At 35.0% G+C, this 18791-nt stretch overlaps 2 protein-coding genes across 4 annotated transcripts; both read left to right on the top strand.

Moving 5' to 3' along the window:
- Positions 1-586: 586 nt before the first annotated feature.
- On the top strand, positions 587-7589 carry slc35d1a (solute carrier family 35 member D1a). 2 transcript variants are annotated; one of them, XR_008154340.1, is made up of 13 exons: positions 587-816; positions 1560-1593; positions 1705-1791; positions 1988-2055; positions 2156-2227; positions 2327-2395; positions 2644-2746; positions 3607-3699; positions 4911-4978; positions 5721-5799; positions 5877-5959; positions 6052-6348; positions 6427-7589. XR_008154340.1 is itself a non-coding variant. In XM_052559723.1 (12 exons), exons 1-12 carry the CDS (start codon positions 671-673, stop codon positions 6158-6160), a joined length of 1011 nt encoding a protein of 336 aa, XP_052415683.1. In that variant the 5' UTR covers positions 587-670; the 3' UTR covers positions 6161-7589. The 2 variants fall into 2 exon arrangements, 1 of the variants encoding a protein (XP_052415683.1); XM_052559723.1 differs by having other exon boundaries at positions 6052-7589.
- Positions 7590-8191: 602 nt separating this feature from the next.
- Positions 8192-15051, top strand: mier1a (mesoderm induction early response 1a, transcriptional regulator). 2 transcript variants are annotated; one of them, XM_052559890.1, is made up of 13 exons: positions 8192-8316; positions 8780-8807; positions 8980-9131; positions 9235-9369; positions 9457-9580; positions 10976-11031; positions 11109-11181; positions 11288-11439; positions 11522-11603; positions 12954-13048; positions 13200-13327; positions 13451-13572; positions 13777-15051. In XM_052559890.1, exons 1-13 carry the CDS (start codon positions 8308-8310, stop codon positions 14043-14045), a joined length of 1425 nt encoding a protein of 474 aa, XP_052415850.1. In that variant the 5' UTR covers positions 8192-8307; the 3' UTR covers positions 14046-15051. The 2 variants fall into 2 exon arrangements, with proteins under 2 accessions (XP_052415850.1, XP_052415851.1); XM_052559891.1 differs by having other exon boundaries at positions 13281-13327.
- The last annotated feature ends 3740 nt before the right edge of the window (positions 15052-18791 follow it).

The raw sequence follows: 18791 nt of genomic DNA on the forward strand, positions 1-18791 counted from the left end.
AGGCTGTGTCATCATACAATCATTAACTTTTTTTTATTATTATTATTGCATTCAGCTGTGATACAAAGAAATGGTAAGGGTTTGTTCCCATCACTTACAAACTCTTCAGTTTATTGCACCCATCTCATCTTCCATCCGAGGAGCAGCACTTGTCCTCCAGGACAAAATAAAAGCACCCGTGGGAGCACTGCAGGTTCTCCACAACAGAATGAAGGGAGGAAGGAATGAAGCAAGAGAGGAATGAATAAATGAACAAATTACAGGGAGATTCTGCTGTATTTCATTTAACTGGATCTGCTATGCTATCCCTTACGAAAATTAACCATGGCTTGTAGTAAAAGCCCTAACCATTTTTTCCTGGCGTATTGATTACCATTTGTATAACCACAGTTTTACTACAAATACCATGTTAACGGTTAGTGTATCAAAATCATGCTAATGGACAATGTTAAAGAAGTGAATTAAAGGTAAAACAATATTCTGTATGGTATGGTGTTATGTCTATCTGTGGATAAATATCTTGCAGTCCGCTGCCGCAAGGTGGCGACAGAGAGCACCGCACTGACGTATGTAAATTAGATCCTTTGTCGTCACAGCATACGTAGCTCTGTAAACATGGCGGACGTTCAGAGGCGTCAACGTGGGGAGGAAGAAAGGCGCTGCGTTCAGAATGAAGCAATGTGAGCCAAGGAATGAAGCGGCTGGGATGGCGGACCAAACGTTAACGGTACTCCTCAAACTTTTAGCAGCGGCCTTTTATGGAGTCAGCTCTTTCCTTATAATTGTAGTGAACAAGAGTGTCCTGACCAATTACAGGTAAGAATACTTTTTACTGGAGTTACATACTCAGTGTTTTCCAAGCGCTTGACTGTCTCTAGATGCAGAATACTTGGCATAATTGGAAACTTAGTTATTGCAGACGTATCAGTCTGGTGCAGAAGGACACTGATCTCCATTGAGATCACAACAAGGCTGATTTAAACATGCAATGTGAGACCGAAGCTAGTTGTTTTAAAAACAAAACGTGCAATGTTAGTGCAATGCATTTAGGGACTTATCGTGCTAAAACCATGGTTTATAGATATGTGTCATATTGATACTAGTATTTTTTAAAGTTCCTTGCAGTAACGTTATAATGTAAATACAATGGTACATAAATATTGTATTCATTCATTACTACGGTTTATATCAAGTATAATGTTGTTACCCTTTCTGTAAAGTTTCTTTGGTACCACCACACCCCATTTTTTGTAAACCTAGTGAGTCACTACCTGGTTCAAACTATTTAAAATGATGATGATCCAGAATTTGCCTTTTTTTCTTTCTTTTAAATGCAAGAAGTCTAAAAATTGTCATGTAATAAGTGTAATTGTAAAATAAATGAGTTTTGTATGGACTGAAGTGAGTCACTGATTTAGAATAATAATTCACAATCAACACTTCATTGCATATGACGGTTTATTTTATGATCGCTTTCAAATGTAATTATAATGGAAGCAGCATGCAAACAAAACGTTGTTCTTTCAGTCTTCGCTAAAAAAAGCAGTCTTCCCAAACAGGTTCCCCTCTTCGATATGTGTTGGCATTGGTCAGGTCAGTTTTATTTTGTCAGATAAAAATATAATTTTTTCACTTTCCATACTTTGGGCTCTACACATTATGATACAGAGCAGAGCATGTGCATATCTTGACTTTGCTTTGCAGATGCTGGCAACAGTTGTTGTGTTACGGGTGGGAAAGGCTCTCCGGGTGATCACCTTTCCAGAATTTGATGGTAGCATACCTAGAAAGGTGAGGAATGCTGGCTCTTTAAACTCGTGCGTGTTTTCACGTGTTCTTTCCCCAAAGAATACATGTGCAAGTCTTTTTTTTTTGTTGACATGGGAAAAGATACCCACATGGGCCTGCAAAACAATGCAGCTTTGTAAGTGTTGCTTACAACTTTCTTGTTATGCCTTGTCAATACCTACCTACCTTGAAATTTCAGACATTTCCGCTACCTCTTCTATATGTTGGAAATCAAATAACAGGACTCTTTGGGACAAAAAGACTTAAGTATGATCCAGCACATAACATCTTTAAATATTACATAATACATCTGCCTTGTTTTGTATTTTACGTATTTGTCTAATTATGTGCTTTTTGCTTCCTTCAGCCTGCCAATGTTTACAGTATTGAGGAGGTTTTCTATTCTCTTCACAATGCTGGCGGAGGGTTTCTTGTTAAAGTGAGTGAAAGTTCTCCAATTACTACAGTGTCTCTGATAGCTTATATCTAATTAATAATATTATGATAAAAATGTCACTGGTTATGTCCCCCATTCCAGGAAGAAATTCTCCCGGCCAGTTCAGCTGACAGTATTTACTATGATTCTAGGGGCCTTTGTTGCCGCAAGGTAAACATTTTCAATGACTCATTGTTTGATATAATTCAAAGTCCAATAAATTTCAGCCTTATCTTACTTGAAGAACATGCCAATTATTCACTGCTTTATAGAGTCTTTCAACATAGAGGTTAATTGCACATTACACATCACTATCTTACTCGTAGAGTATGAGAAAAAGACTCCAACCGTGTCTGCAAACATACAATCACATATGTTTTTTACAGTGTTTGATCAGCTCCCTTATATTTCTTGTGCAGCGCTGACTTGGCTTTTGACCTGCAAGGGTATGTGTTCATTTTAATGAACGATGTCTTAACTGCTGCCAATGGAGCTTTTGTGAAACAGAAACTTGACTCTAAGGTAAGGAAAGAAACACATTCATGATCGAGATTACTCAAAATACCTTGAATGCTCCCTTAAGCAGCAGCTGTTCTCTGAAGTCATTAATTGAGATATACTGCTTTCCGATGCTTGCACAAAAATGAAGCAACTCCCCCTGGATCACTAAGTTTTGCGAATTCCTAGATATGGTTTTTGTTTAATGAAAATGTCATGGAATAATTCATAACATAAATTTCTCTTTGCATCGTTTTGTTCATAAGGATGAGGGTTTTTCTTGGAAACCTATCCATGCTGGCTTAATTTGTTGTTCAGAGTTATTTTGTCCATCTTTGAGTTAAAAAGCCTTTTTATCTTGCCAACCCACTCACTATTTTTGAGAACTGATGTTTTACGTAACTGTTTTTTTTTTTTTGGGTGCTTTCACATCTTCATTTTTACTGCAGCCAGTCTGAGCAAAAGTTGTTCACATATGCATGTTCTAACATTTCAAGGACCGCTTCAGTTTCAATATATTTAGAAGATATGCCTGTGCTTGTATTTGATGAAACAGAGAGTGCTGGCAACATGAGCCGTGTTTATTGCATTACACCACTGGCTTGGATTGAAAAAAGAAGTCATGTGTGTTCTATTTGAGGCCTCAAGAGAGAGCAGTTTTATAGCTGCTTCAGTTTTCATTGAAGAATGTGGACTATGTGTACAGATTTATCTAAAGCACTGACAACGTCAACATTTACAGCCTGTTAAAGCCTATGCTCACTTCAGATTTTTGGATACCATCTGTTTCTCTGTTAGAAAAAGAGCAGCTAGTGTAGAGGGTGCGAGAGAAGAAGAAATCATGACATGGCTTTACTGTCTCTTTTTATTTTTTTGTCTTATAGGAGCTGGGAAAGTATGGCCTGCTCTATTACAATGCTTTATTTATGATTCTTCCAACACTGCTATTAGCACATGTCACAGGAGATATGGATAAGGTAAGTGTTTTTTTTTTTTTTTTTTTTTTTTTTTATTATTTATTTTATTGTATTTTTCTTTTGTTTCTCAGAATGCATATACATATTTATAATTTTTTAAATAGTTTTCACTAATTTATTTTAAACATTTTAATTTATATATAGTGTTCTCTAATGATTGAGATGGCTTTGGATTGATCCTTTGTATATAACATCTTATATTTATTTGTAAACATTTTAAACATGTTTATTTTTTCTATTGATGGATATTGGTTCATTAATAAAAATGTGTTTCTTGAATAACAATAAAAGCAGTTGCACACATACAGCAGATAGTTTGTTAATGCCCAGTTATATATAATATATTGTGTTTACATGCCAGACCTTAAATAACCCCCATGATTCTAGTCACTTCTAAGAGTCCATCTCTCAACAAGACCTCATACCCACCGATGATCTGGCAACCACAAACACACCATCTGCTCGGCTGCAGTGAGCTCACATTGCCAGAGAACACACACCATTAGCCGATTGGAAGGACTGCGCGCTTGTCATAAATTCTCTTGAAATCATAGCAAGCTGATTGACACCCATTTCAGCATGTCTGTTCCTGCCTGAACGATTTTCCCATAAAAAAAATAACTGCCTTTTCTTAGTCAAAAAGTGTGCTGCATCCTGGTCTTTTTGAAAAAGCAGCGTGAGCACAAGGCTCAGTTGTTTGGGAGGTTAGGATGACAGGGCCCTGCTCCATGAATGCCTCATTTTATTTAGCTCAGTGTGTTCACAGGGAGGCCCAGTTTATTTGGCAGGCGCTGCCTCAGGAAGGAGAGAGGACAGGAGGCAGTGTGTTTCTTGCACAAAGGTGCCATTATACCAGTCAGCGTAACTAGCAGAGTGAATGTAGTAGCTTACGGAGTTAGGTATATTCCTTTTAGGTGAGCTCTTCACCTTTTTTTTTTTTAGACTGGTTGAAGGGATTTGTTGTTTTTTACTCACCATGCAAGTAATTCTTTGCAGTTTCAACCTATGAAAAAATGTAGAAAGTCCTCTGTGTTATGTGTGACTTTTTATAAGAGCTTGACCTACAAATTCACTTATAAACAGTTCCATAACTGAAGTTTAATGATTAACTAAGCTAATTTCTCCTTTGTGTTATTGAAGGATCTCTAGTCAATTATTTCCTTTAAGTTTGTCCTTCCATTCATCACTAAATATTTTTTTCTTCCCTTTAGGCTTTTGAATATGAAGGCTGGACAGATGCGCTTTTTATAGGTCAATTCATTCTCTCTTGTCTAATGGGGTAAGTTAAAATAGAAACTTTGTATTTGGTTAATACTAGGGTGGTCAAAGTTAATGCAATTTAAATACGCTTAGTGGCATTCATGTGTTTATTTAGTTTTGTTAGTTTGTAATTTAATTGTCATAAAAACTGAATAAATGATATCACCAAAAGATAAGACTCCATCAATCATAGAAATTCAAACGCTAGCAGATGACTACCACTACTGTGTTCTGCACAGATGCAAGATCACATTTAAATGCTGAGGGAATTTTTTTTTTTATTATTATATTGAATTTGATTTCAGAAGTACTTTGAGCTCCTGATCGTATATTTTAATTGATTGGCTAGTGAATGCACAACAAATTAATGTTTTTTCTGCATAGTTTCCTCTTGCATAGTGATATGAAGAATGAAGGCGTCCAGAGTTCGAAATTCTGCTGAAAATTTTGCCAGTGTGGACAACTTTACACATGCAAAAAAAAAACATAATTATTTAAATGATAAAAAGAAAAACCATAAGAATGCTACATTAGAAGAGTGTTCATTGGTTAATGGTGAATTCAACATACTTTCTATGTAACAGTATTTACCTCGGAGTAGACAAGCTAAGTGTGATGACTTTACATTTTACATGTAGAAGTACATCAGTAGCTTCGTATAATAACCTTATGACCTTTTTTATGTAAGTTTTAGCTTAATCCATAAATACTTAAATGTTGCTACTGTATTTTTGAATATTTCTGACAATCTTCATTTTCAGGTTCGTTTTAATGTACTCCACTGTACTTTGCACTCAGTATAACTCTGCGCTAACTACTACTATCGTCGGCTGCCTAAAAGTAAGAGTGTTTTTATCTTAAGCATACAAAGATATAGTTTCTCCTGCTTTTTGTTAACGACTTGTGTGTTTCTGCAGAATATATTAGTGACGTATATTGGAATGGTGTTTGGAGGAGATTACATTTTCTCATGGACTAACTTCATTGGTCTGAACATCAGGTAAGAAGTGAGCTTTTCCCAGGAGGAAACAGATGGGATGCATGGATTTAGTGTGCCGCTGATGATCTGATTGCCTGTACTTGTCTTCTCAGTATTGCTGGCAGTCTGGTGTATTCCTACATTACCTTCACAGAGGAGCAGACCACCAAACAGAGCGAGAATGCCATCAAACTAGAGGTCAAAGGGAAAGTGTCTGTATGAGCAGTGGTTTGATGTTCGTTTATAATGCAGAAAGGCTTTATTTTTGAGTTCTTGTATTTCTTGCAAGAGTAAGAAGTCACTCCTTTTGTTTTTATTATTTCATGAAGAAGATCTTGACTGTAAAAGGACATCATCTCAAATGAAAGATTAGGTCGAGTTTCAAACCTACTGGAATGCGTCATTCCAGAGTAAATATTTGCCTGTTCATTTTCACTTCTGTTTAGAAGTGGTGTCTGTGTTACTAACTGATGGTTTGTGTCCTGCAGTGTTGGACACTTGCCACAAATTGGGAATGAGGACTGTCATTAGTGTTGAAACATCTGTTGTATTGTCTATTGAAGAGTACTTTTAAAAGTCAGTAAGGCTATTTATTTTTATGTGTGTTTTTGTTTTTTATTGCTAGGATTGTAGATTGGGTTTTATTGTGGGGAAAGGTTTATTCTAGCTATAAATAGGAAGATAAGTATAAATTGTTTAACTAACAACGAGTTTTACGGGAATGTTCCTTCAAGCCCTGAATGATGAATGGAAAGTTAATGTTTGAGTGTGTAAAATAAGGTACATGTCAAGTAGATGTTTTATTTGAGTTTTGATAACAAGCTTTAAAGATCAATATTTTGTGTTAAGCATTCACAGTGTTACTCAGTGTTAAACTGGACAAATAAAAAAAAAACTGCTTTTTTATTTTTTTGTATTTGAGAATGGGATGCAGTAACTGTTTTGTATTGATGGAATCATGGTAAAGGAAAAATGGTGTAGTAATTGCACTTTAATAGTTTACAGGCTTTCTCATTTGTTAGTGGCTTCAAATGGATATTAGTTTTTGGAAGAACATTGTAATACAATATTCACAAGCATTTCAGTATTTCGATTTGTCTTGTTTAAAGTTGCTGCCTTTGGGTGAATCAGAAAGAGAAATGAGAATGTTTCCTACATTTATGTCTGATGTATTTTTGACAATTGCAAAAGGCTAGTCTGAAAATATCACACATTTCTCAGTTATTTCATGTGCTATACTTGTACATCTGTAAAATCTGATGCATTCTGTGGTTACTGAATGAAAGTCTGTTTTCATTCATGTATGCCACTTTCTGGAACACTTTTGTTTATTGCTTAGGGATTCAAGTTTTATGGATGATGTCCATTTTTGTGCTTTATTTTTCAGCACTGATGATGACATGTTGCTGCAGAAGTATTTCATGTGTTTTCAACATTTTCAACTTGTATTTTTTATTGTATTATATCCATGTTTCTATTGATTTCACTTAAAGAAGCATTTCTTTATCAAATTCATATCTGCAAATTCTCAGTGATTGTATCAGTGAGAAACGGGAAGTGTATAACATTTAAAATACCTCAGCTCAAAGAATATGTATTTTATTTCATTTTCCGATGCTAACCAAAATAAAATCTCCTTTTTAATTTTTCACTTTGCCCATTGATTCTATGTGACTGCTCAATGGAAAATACAACATGAGCCATTGTTTCTTATTGAGTTTAAATTATTTTAAACCTATATATATATATATATATATATAATTTATTATTTTTTTATTTTATTTTATTTTTTCTAACGTAGAATCATTTCTATATGGAACAAAACCTTTTTAATGATGGAAAAAGTTCTGACTGCATATGAAACTGTCACAGTGAGTCTTAAGTGGAACACAGCTCTAACAGGTAGATTTTCATAGTAGATTTGCAATTGTTGTATTTTGGTCATTTCAATAACAATCATAAAATGTCTTCCTTTAGTAAATAGACACTTCTGATTTAATTTTTTTGTAAATCTTATGGTTTCCAAATGAAGAGTTAATTTGCAGAAACATCATTCATTTTCAAAAATATTTTTTTTTCTTTGTGCATTCCAATTAATCTCTCTTTCAAACTGCAGTTATTTTGATTAAGTAAAAATACAGCTAACACAATAAAAAAAAAAAAAAAAAAATATATATATATATATATATATATATATATATAAGGAATTATCTGCTTTTGCAAATAAACTCAAATATTCCAGTTGTGCTTTTCACCTTTACGCAGTGCTTGGGTCGTGACATGACTTTTATTTTGTAGGATTCACTACAGTAGCGTAGCTCTACTGATTTTAACACATTATCGCTGCCTTCACAGAACCTAGAACAACTATGGCGGAGGTAAGAGAAACATTACAAATTGCAGAAAATAATGCGCTTAAGCTTTGTGCAACCCTTTAATAAAAGTTGCTTAATTTTAAATTGTAATTATTGCAACGTTGACGTACTTCTTAACATTCAGCCCTGAATAATTAGCAAACAGTTTAGGGCGCCCAATTTAAATGTGTTAGCAGCTAGCAGCTAACTTGTTGCCTGAGCGCCAAACTCACATCCAGTTTATCCCTCAGTGTTTATATTAAAGAACACCAACAGTTCGCGATAAATTATTACCCGGTGCACTGTTATTTCGAGTCTCATCCATTAACATGAGCTTACTCGTTGTTTATCAGCTTTGGCTCTGGCTGTAGATTATAATTCATAATTAGATTTAGGTCATATATTACATGTTCTCTTTTGGTTTTTGTTCTTAAAGTTTGATTTATAATTGAATTCTTAGGATAAGAATGTCTTGTTTTCTTTCCAGCCCTCCTTAAGTGGTTCAGGCTCTGAAGGTAAATATCCCAGTTATTTTTATTTTCCTACCAATAACAAAATTAAAGTAGGCTCCATCAAAGCCCACTTTTATATTAATATGTAATATTACGTTATATAATTTGTGTACATTTAATATAGTGTGTGTGTGTTGATATTATTAGTATGTATCTCTGTATGTCTGTTTAATAGGAGCACATCCATTGGTCCAGAATGAGGACAGAGACTTTGATCCTTCAGCAGACATGCTCGTACATGACTTTGATGATGAGCGGACATTAGAAGAAGAGGAAAAGCTGGAGGGAGAGACCAACTTCAATGCCGAAATTGATGACCTCACTCGAGTATGGACCATCACCATCAAGTTTTTTTTAATTTAATATATACATTTATTAAATAACCTTCATAGGTCTTGATTCATCATTGTACTACTGTCTGGTTTGGTAGGAGGGTGAGATGCCCATTGGGGATCTTCTGAAATTGTATGGCTACGGCACTGGTGGGTCTCCAGAGGAAGAGGATGGAGATGTTCAAGAGGAGGATTCTTCAGAGAATAATTGCAGCAGCCATAGTAAACCCAAAGTAAAGATCTACATGAAAACCACAAATCTATTTGTTGTTGTGTGCATAAACATAATAAATCCATCCAATCATTGTTGTGGCTTCCAGGACGATGATCAAGAGAATCAAGAGGATGAGGATGTGCAGTCTTCTGGTGAGGAGCCTCCGTCATGCAGTGTTTCTCACAGCACAGTTCAACTCCTCTACCCTCGGCCATCCAATTACTTGGAAGGTATGATTATAAAAACACCACACTGCATGTTACACATCTATAAAAGCCTGTTTCCTCCATGTTTCTTCTCCATGTTTCGCAAGTCATTTGTGATATGTAACCTTGAAATGTAGAGAAAAAAAATCTGGATTGCGAGATGTAAACTAAAAACGATTATATCTCAAAATTATCAGAATTATATGAACTCAGAATCGGTAGGGAAATGTGTATATATATATAGCGGTATATATATATCTTTTAACAATTTATTTTTTATCCCATGCACACCAAGCCTGCATTTATTTAATCCAAAATACAGAAAAAATAGTAATATTGTTAAATATTTTTACTATTTTAAATAACGATATATATGAATATATTATCAAATGGAATTTATTCCTGTGATCAAAGCTGTATTTTCAGCATCATCACTCCAGTCACATGATCCTTCAGAAATCATTCTTATATGCTGATTTGCTGTTTAAGAAACATTTATTTGTATTATTATTAATATTAATATTTAAATCAACTGAGTAATTTTTTTTCAGGATTCTTTGATGAATAGAAAGATCCAAAGATCAGCATTTATCAGAAATAAAAAGCTTTTGTAACATTATACACTATACCTTTCAAAAGCTTGGAGTCAGTATTATTTTTGGAAAAAATAAATGATAGAAATAAATTCTTTTATTTAGCAAGGATGCTTTAAATTGATCAAAAGTGATCAGTTTATAATGGTACAAAAGATTGATATGTTCTTCTGAAGTGTCTATTCATCAAAGAGACCTGAAAATATTCTACTTTTCAACAATAATTTTCAGTATTTTTTTGAGCATCAAATCAGAATATTAGAATCATTTCTGAAAGATCATCTAATGTTGCTAAAAATTCAGCGCTGAAATCACAGGAATAAATAACATTTGATAATATATTCACATAGATTAGAAGACGGTTAAAGAAGACAAAATATTTTAATGTTTTTGCTGTACTTTGGATCAAATAAATGCAGGCTTGGTGAACAGAAGAAGCTTCTTCAAAAACATAAATACGGTTCAAAAACTTTTGACTAGTGTATACACACACACACACACTACCAATCACAGTAAAAGTGACCACAGAGATGCTTCATATAACAAAAAATCCTGAAAAATGTATCACCATTTCCACAAAAATAGTAAGCAGCACAACTGTTTCACTATATTAAGATCTATTGTTTCAAATGTAACAAATGTTATTAAGATCTATTGTTTCAAATGTAACAAATGTTATTAAGATCTATTGTTTCAAATGTAACAAATGTGCACTTGCATGTTTTTCATCCATTGTACCATCTAGTAGATGCCTGGTAGGACCAGCAGATGGTGATATAGATTCAGAGTCTAACCTGATGGGGCTTCATGTGATTTTGTTTTAAAGGGGATGAGGAAGAATCTGAAGATGATGATTATATTCCATCTGAAGATTGGAAGAAGGTAGACTTTAGATAATCTTCTCTCAAATGTTTTTCTTATGAGTTCAGACATGAATTTTTTTCTTCTGTCGTTCATAGGAAATCATGGTTGGTTCAATGTATCAAGCAGAGACTCCTGCTGGCCTTTGCAAGTATAAGGATAATGAAAAAGGTGACAGAACTGAACATGATTATTAAGATGTAATGTGTATATATTTAATACATATTTTATGCATGCACATTTTTGTTCTACATCTGCTTGTCTCGTATAAATGTAGTGTATGAGAATGAAGATCAGCTATTGTGGAATCCAGAGTTGATTCCTGAGGACAAGGTTGTCGAGTTTTTGGCCGAGGCCTCTAAATCCAGCGGAGAAGAGACTGGTGTCCATGCAATTCCTGAAGGATCTCACATCAAAGACAATGAACAGGCAGGTCACCTTCTAGTGGCATATTGATGTCATGTTGTAATGTAATAGTAATGTGAATCTAATTCCTTTGCTTACATTTCAGGCTCTTTATGAATTGTTTAAATGCAACTTTAATTCAGAAGAAGCTTTAAGAAGAATGAAATTCAATGTGAAGCCAGCCAAAGGTGAGTGTTTGTGTGTGTACAAAATGATGTTAGTGTAATACTGCAGGGTTTCTGCAGGTCTTCAACAAACTGAAAATTACTTCAATAAGAGCAGAAAATCATAAATAATAAAGTTTCGGTATTAAATTCAAATTCCATTGCGAAAAAAGATCTTCCTCAATATTTTTGTTTTCCAATACAAATATCCTTAAATCAAGATAGATTTACTTGAGATGCACATTTAAGGTCTTGACAAATGAAACAAAAATAAGTGAGGTTATGCTTAAAACAAGAACAAATATCTGTTGGTTCAATATGAAAACTTGTTTTCTCTTATAACTATGTTCTGAGCCTATTGGCAAATATTTTTTTATTTTAATAATGAACTCTCATTTTGCTAAAAATCTTTGCTTTAGAGTCTTTACACATTTGCACTGGAAAACAAGAAGAAAAATAAATGAAGAAGAACATGCAGAGTTTTTGCAGTGTAATCCGAATGTAGAGTAAAAGTTATTTCCATATTTTAGTGTTTGGGAGAAGAGTTATTCAAGCCCTAAGCTTTTTTTTTTTTTTTTTTTTTTGTAAAACAAATTAAAAAATAATGGAGATTAGTTGAAAGTTGCATTTTCAAACTCTGAAGTGTTGCTAATACAGCTCATTGTGTTCCTTTCATGGATTTAGGCCTTAATTTTTTGGTAACACTTTAGTTTGGGGACCAATTCTCACTATTATCTATGACTTATGCCTTAATAAGATACTAATTTGCTGCTTACTAATATAGTTAGTTAGTAAAGTTTAGATGTGGGGAAGGATTAAGGGATCTAAAATATGCTCATGGAGAATAAGGCATTAATATATGCTTTATGAGTATTAGTAAACAGCTACTATGCTAGTGCTAGATACTTTCTGTTTTAATCCCCTGACTTTTATGTAAGTGAAATGTACCTTAGATTGCAAAATGAAATGTTGTGGAAATAAACAATATGTTGACTTCTGAAGTACTGTACTCGATATTCATTGCAAATAATGTTCCTGAATTATCTTTGCTTGGGGGGCTTTATGCGGCGAATTTTGGTATGATTGATTTGACTAATTAACCAACATATGATTAATCAGATTACAAATTTATTTACAGCTTTAGTAAAACACAGTGTGGCTTCTGCATGAAGTTTATAATAGCAGCATGTGCTTCTCAGAACTCTTGACTTGTATGAAGTAATGTTTTTCACTTATGTTATTTTAGGAAGTATGAAAAGCTCCCAGCTTAAGCACAAGCATCCAAGCCTGTGATGAAGTAGCTCTCAGCACGTCAGTCAACATTCTCTCAATGTGTCACCTGAACTAAAATCTCTCTCTCTCTCTCTCTCTCAGAGGAACTGTCAGTTTGGACGGAAGAGGAGTGTCGAGGTTTTGAGCAAGGACTCAACTCTTACGGAAAAGATTTCAGCTCAATACAAGCGAATAAGGTTAGCGTTTAATCACATTCCTCATTCCTGCTGCTGTTTTACAATTTGTACTGTTCAAATTCTGAATAATTTAGAGTAATCAGTTGGTGAACATGACTGCTGTTTTTTTTGCTTTCACAAAGGTAATTGATACCTAATTAAACTTTTTCAGGTGAGAACTAGATCTGTAGGGGAATGTGTGGCCTTTTATTACATGTGGAAGAAATCTGAGCGTTATGATTTCTTTGCACAGCAAACCAAGCTCGGAAAAAGAAAATACAGTCTTCGCCCTGGAGTTTTGTAAGTCAGTCATCAATACCATGTGGCACATTAAAAGGCTTATTCCTTTAATTACTGTGTCTATAGAATCAGATCTTAGCAGTGTGAGGTCATATCCTGTCTGGTGTTTGTTTGGCATCACAGAGATTATATGGAGTGTATTTTGGAGAGCTCTGAGTCCAGTGGATCTTCGTCTTCACTTCCAAACATTTCAAACAACAGCAAACACCCATCCGACCCAGAGAGTGACCCAAATGCCCAGAACGGTCAGCCTCATCAGACTCACACACTTTTTTTTTTACTAATATAAAATAAATAACTACAATTATTTTATAGTATTTTTTCTTTTCTTCATTAAGTGACACTTTGTGGCGTTAATCTACAAAAAACATTTTTCTGATTTATTATTAAATGTTAAATGTATTTTTGTGTCTTTTATATATAATAAATGTGTTCTTCTGATTTCACAGGTGTAGGAAGTCATTCCTCCATGCCGCCTCTCTGTGCCACAGATGAGACATCTCAGACAAACGGCTCTGCCACGTGTCCAGATATTTCCACAGCAAACACACCGCCCCGCTCTAACCCTGACGCCAGCAGCCCGAGCACACAAGTCATGGAGATCACAGTCAAACAGGAGGAGGAAGAACTCTGTGAAAGACCTCTCAAAAAGCTTCGGACTGACACCGAGCCCAGCAATGAGGGGTCTGTCCCCCACAACAAAACAGAAACCGTCTGACTCACCAGCAGAAAACCCAGAACTCCTGGCCTCAGATAAGGGGTTGATACAGGCCCTGTTTTTAGCATGAAGGTAGCTGAGATGTGTGTGTGAATTTCAGGGATGCAAATGAAGCACATTTCTGTCCTCTCACATTACTGCCGCTGAGCTCAGTTCATATCTCAAACACTCATGATAGACTGTCACATCAGACAGTCAACTCTGTAGCACTATTTATTAATATTGGTTAAGATGATCAGTGTAATTCTGTTTGCTCTAGGTTGTTTGAAAGAAACATCTGACAGATTGTAATTTATTGCAAAACTTCTGTCATTTGGTGTGCATAACGTAGCTCAAGCTGTACATGCACACCGTGGAAAAGCCCTCCTGATTTTTTATGAAGCGTAATACTGTAAATATTCCAAATCTGTAATGATAAAAAAAAAAAATAGACTTTTGTATTTGGAACATTTTGAATATTTCAGGCGGTTGTAAAAATGACTTTCTAACGTTGCAACATTCCATCCTTTTCATTTCTGAATTTCCTATTTGACCAAAGTGAATGGTTGATATTGGTCTTTTAACACAAAGGATTTTTTTGAAAATATTTCCTCTTTATATGAAATATTGTCTTATTTTTGTATTTGATAGCTATTTATTTTTTTTAATCAGATATTGGTGATGCATGAGGCCAGTATACAGAGTATATTTGTATAGGCTGGAACGAGTAGTCTTGAATTAAAAAGGCAGAGCAGAAATGAATGGTGCTATTTATTCATTTTCTCACTGTGAGAATGTCAACCCATCCTTAAGATAACTTTTTTTTTTTAAAATGTTTTCTAGGACCTCTGTTATTCCTGTAAGTAATGGTAGAGGAGAATGGAATCAACAGTTTCTGTTAATTGGTTGTCATTCATGTCTGCATAGCTCAGGAAAACAAGTACAGAAACATTATAGGGTGTGTCAAATAGTTGTCAGTTTCAATTAGTGGACTACTCATTCATTAAACTCAGACTATTTACCCCAATCCATATTGTCTCTCCTGTGATTACTGAAGTGAATCGGATCTTGTCACCTCATTACAACATTTCAATGGAGTGGATTGTATGCTGAATAAAGATATTAAGCAGTTCTTAATTCAGAGATATATATATATATGTGTGTATATTAATCATTATGTCTTTCATAAGGTCTGACTAGATTTGCACCCATTGAACTGGTGCAAATCTAGGGGATACTAGATTTGCACCAATTCAAGACAGATAGCTTTTCTTTGTCCATACATACTCCTGTACAGCAGATGTCAGTGTTGCTCTTATTATAACGAAACGATACAACACAGTCATTGCTTTAAATTCGAAGGACGTTATTTAACATGGTAACAAGGGGTTAAACAACCTAAGGGCTAAATGGTCATATATTTTATGGGACCACTTACAATGCAATCTTGGCATTACCAGCTAAAGACTGAATATGGAGGGGAAAAAAAGAATAGTGTCAAGTTGTGCAGTTTACGACTGAAGATTCGGTCTCCGAGTATCAAAAGCGGAACAGAGGCAGAACATAAGTGCGCATAAGTGTATGACCCGAGCGCTGCTGAAATGTTCCTGGAATACTAAACAGAGTTTAACGTTTAGCTTCTCACAAGCATTGCAGCTCTTTGTTCTACAGACGTGTCTGGTTGCCCCTCTCTGGGGAACACTTGTTGTTGAAGATCCCTCAGCTGCTGACTCCATTCACAGTGGACGAGTGTTATTCACAATATAAAACAGGAGAGAAACATAACACACGAAATGACAAAGGAGACAGTATGAGGCGATGAGAGATTAGGTTAGGGAGGAAAAATACATTACATATTGGAGCAGGATGGCTAAAGTATACTGAATTTTACAAATTTATTATAATAACAAGTGAGAGATGTGATTTAAAATGCAAAATCACATATAAACGGAGTAGATTCAACTTATATAAATTATTTTCTCTCGAAGGACAAAACAATGAGTTATTAATAATGTACTTGTACAGTCATGACATGTCAGGTGCTTTATGATTAAATTAGAATAGCGTGACAAAGTTCTTTTTGGTAACTCATTTAAAAAAATGAAACTACCATGTAATGAATCTTGAATATATGAAAAAGTAAAACATTTCAACAGTTTTATTCTATTTTTATGATTAGAGCTTACAACTCATGAAGGTCAAAAATCCAGTATTTCAAAAAAGAATATTTCCTAAGATCAATAATAAAAAAAGGATTTCCAAAACAGAAAAGCTGTTTTTTTTAAAAGCATGTTCATTTATGCCCTCAATACTTGGTTGGGGCTCCTTTAGCACAAAAGACAGCATCAGTGAGGCATGAAGTGATCAGCCTGTGGCAATGCTGAGGCAGTTATTAAAGGTCCCCTTCTTCGTGATGCCATGTTTTAAACTTTAGTTAGTGTGTAATGTTCTTGTTAGGGTAAAAATAATATCTGTAAAATTCTAAAGCTCAAAGTTCAATGCCAAGTGAGATTATTTTATTTAAGAGAATTCGCCTACAAAAAACGACCCGTTTGGACTACAGCCCTCTAGTTCCTGCAGTAATGACGTCACTAAAACAGTTTTTTGACTAACCTCCGCCCACATGAATTCACAAAAAGGGGGGCGTGGTCTTGTTGTGCTCCGACAGAGAAGAGGGAAGAGCTGCGTTTGTTTTTGCCATGTCGTTGAAACGCTGTTATTTTCATCTCAGAGTCCAATCACCTTTGTTTGGGCTTCCCAGGGACACTGTACTTGGAGATTAATGGTTACAATTCATGTTTAACTCGGTTCCTGAAAATTATAATCCACATGTAAAACTATGTGCAGCACATTTTGCTGAGGACAGCTTGCTGAGGACAACTTCCTCAATCTCAATCAGTTTAATGCGTGATTCGCACTATGATTATTCGTGAAAGATGGAGCAGTTCCCTCTTTGTCTGGAGAAGGTTTGTTGTTTATGGTCCGAGCGTGAACGTCCAGCTTTAGTCCACTCCTTGTGAAGCTCTCCCAAGTGTTTGAATCGGCTGTGCTTGACCATATTCTCAAGCTTGCGGTATCCCTGTTGCTTGTAGAGCTTTTCCTACCCAATTCCTTCCTTCCAGTCAACTTTGCATTTAATATGCTTTGATACAGCACTCTGTGAAAAGCCACTCCTTCAGTAATGACCTTATGTGACTTACCCTCTTTATGGAGGGTGTCAATGATCGTCTTCTGGACTTTTGCCAATTTAGCAGTCTTTCCCAAAAATAGTGGTTTCAAAGAACAAGAGATACCCAGAATTTATAATGTAGGTATGTTATATTATTTCTATCAATTTAAATCCATAAAGTTAAAGTCAGAACAGTGGACAAATTCAGACCAATTTTGTAATATACTGATTTTCCAAATATACAGTGAAAAGATTATAAAAGAATAAGAACTTTAACAATTTATTCACAAATTTGACCACTATTTCTGTCATGAATGCACCAATCAAAGCTAAGATAGATGATGTTAATCAATAAACTTTAAGTGAGTTAGTCTAAGGCGCTGTCGAAATGGCACACTTCACATGCACTTGCGCACTTACAATGGCTGCCATATGTACATGTCTATTAAATCCTTGAGATCATAGGACGTCGCATTCATCAATTTAGCATTCAGAAGGGTGTCTTACATCATGAAAGTGTGAGCTCAGAGGAAGACTGCAAGCGTTTAGGATGTGATTTGGGGCAGGGCCTTAATAGTAAAAGTAGTGTGTTTTTGGAAAAATTCCAAAAAACAAAAGTGCACTTAATGTATCCAGATGATGCACTTATAAAATGAAAGTGTGGAAAGTTGAACATTTCATGCACTCTGAGGTCACAGTTTTAATTGCATAGCAGAGGGGAAGGGGCTATAACAGTGCTTCTCCAAGTCCGGACAGCAGTCAGGATCCGCATCCAGAAGGAATTCAATCAGAACCCGCCTCCTTATAAATAATTAGTTTAGTTTTTTAATGTCTTTTTGAAGATGGTCCGAAATGGAAGCGCAGGCGAGATATTCAAACTTTTCCTTCATGGCATTTGTTGTCATGACATCCTAGTGAGCATATGATGTTTGAAATAATCAGGCGACATTTCACCGCTAATATGTGTATTAAAAAATATATATTTAGAATATAGAAAATATACTTAGATGGCAGTTTGACTTAAACCAGTGTCCAGTGTTTCCCATACAATTGAGTTATTTGTGACGGCCCATCACAATATCAAAACTGACCATCACAAAAAGATTTTCCACAAGGCTTATACTTTGAGTAAACTGAGCACTGCGCGTTTCAAAAATAAAATTCAGTATGGGTGTTTTTATATTACTGTATCTGTAATATATATATTGCTAGAAGAGGATGAATTTGCTTTTTCAAGTCTGTGGGAAACATTGGTGTCTGTCAGCACACATAAACAAAAAGCATGTCTCAGAACTGTTTTGAGAAGGTGCTTAAAGTTTTGAGCCATGTATTATTACTATAAATTAGGCTGCTACTACTATTATTACCATCTTGTGCCCTGCAATAATCATTTACTCAAACTCCTTTTTTTTTTTTTTTTTTATAAAAAAAAAAATTGTCCCAAAAATTTATTAAAATAAATTAAATCAGCATCATCGGCCATTGGTTGCCCTGATTTCTAAATATCGGCATCGGCCAGAGAAAACCCCTTATCGGTCGACCTCTATTGCTGACACTTAAATTAATTGTTTTGCCACTTTTGCACTTATGTATCTTGA

Source organism: Carassius gibelio, chromosome B6, assembly GCF_023724105.1.
Source record: "Carassius gibelio isolate Cgi1373 ecotype wild population from Czech Republic chromosome B6, carGib1.2-hapl.c, whole genome shotgun sequence".
Taxonomy (NCBI): Eukaryota; Metazoa; Chordata; class Actinopteri; order Cypriniformes; family Cyprinidae; genus Carassius; species Carassius gibelio.

Bases quoted from the DNA above. Each gene is read 5' to 3' on its own strand.
- slc35d1a (XM_052559723.1), top strand. From the start codon at position 671: ATGAAGCAATGTGAGCCAAGGAATGAAGCGGCTGGGATGGCGGACCAA. The intron at 2,056-2,155 runs GTATGATCCAGC...TGCTTCCTTCAG, and splicing joins TTTGGGACAAAAAGACTTAA to CCTGCCAATGTTTACAGTAT. The intron at 5,800-5,876 runs GTAAGAGTGTTT...GTGTTTCTGCAG, and splicing joins CTATCGTCGGCTGCCTAAAA to AATATATTAGTGACGTATAT.
- mier1a (XM_052559890.1), top strand. The intron at 11,604-12,953 runs GTGAGTGTTTGT...TCTCTCTCTCAG, and splicing joins CAATGTGAAGCCAGCCAAAG to AGGAACTGTCAGTTTGGACG. The intron at 13,328-13,450 runs GTAAGTCAGTCA...TTGGCATCACAG, and splicing joins AGTCTTCGCCCTGGAGTTTT to AGATTATATGGAGTGTATTT.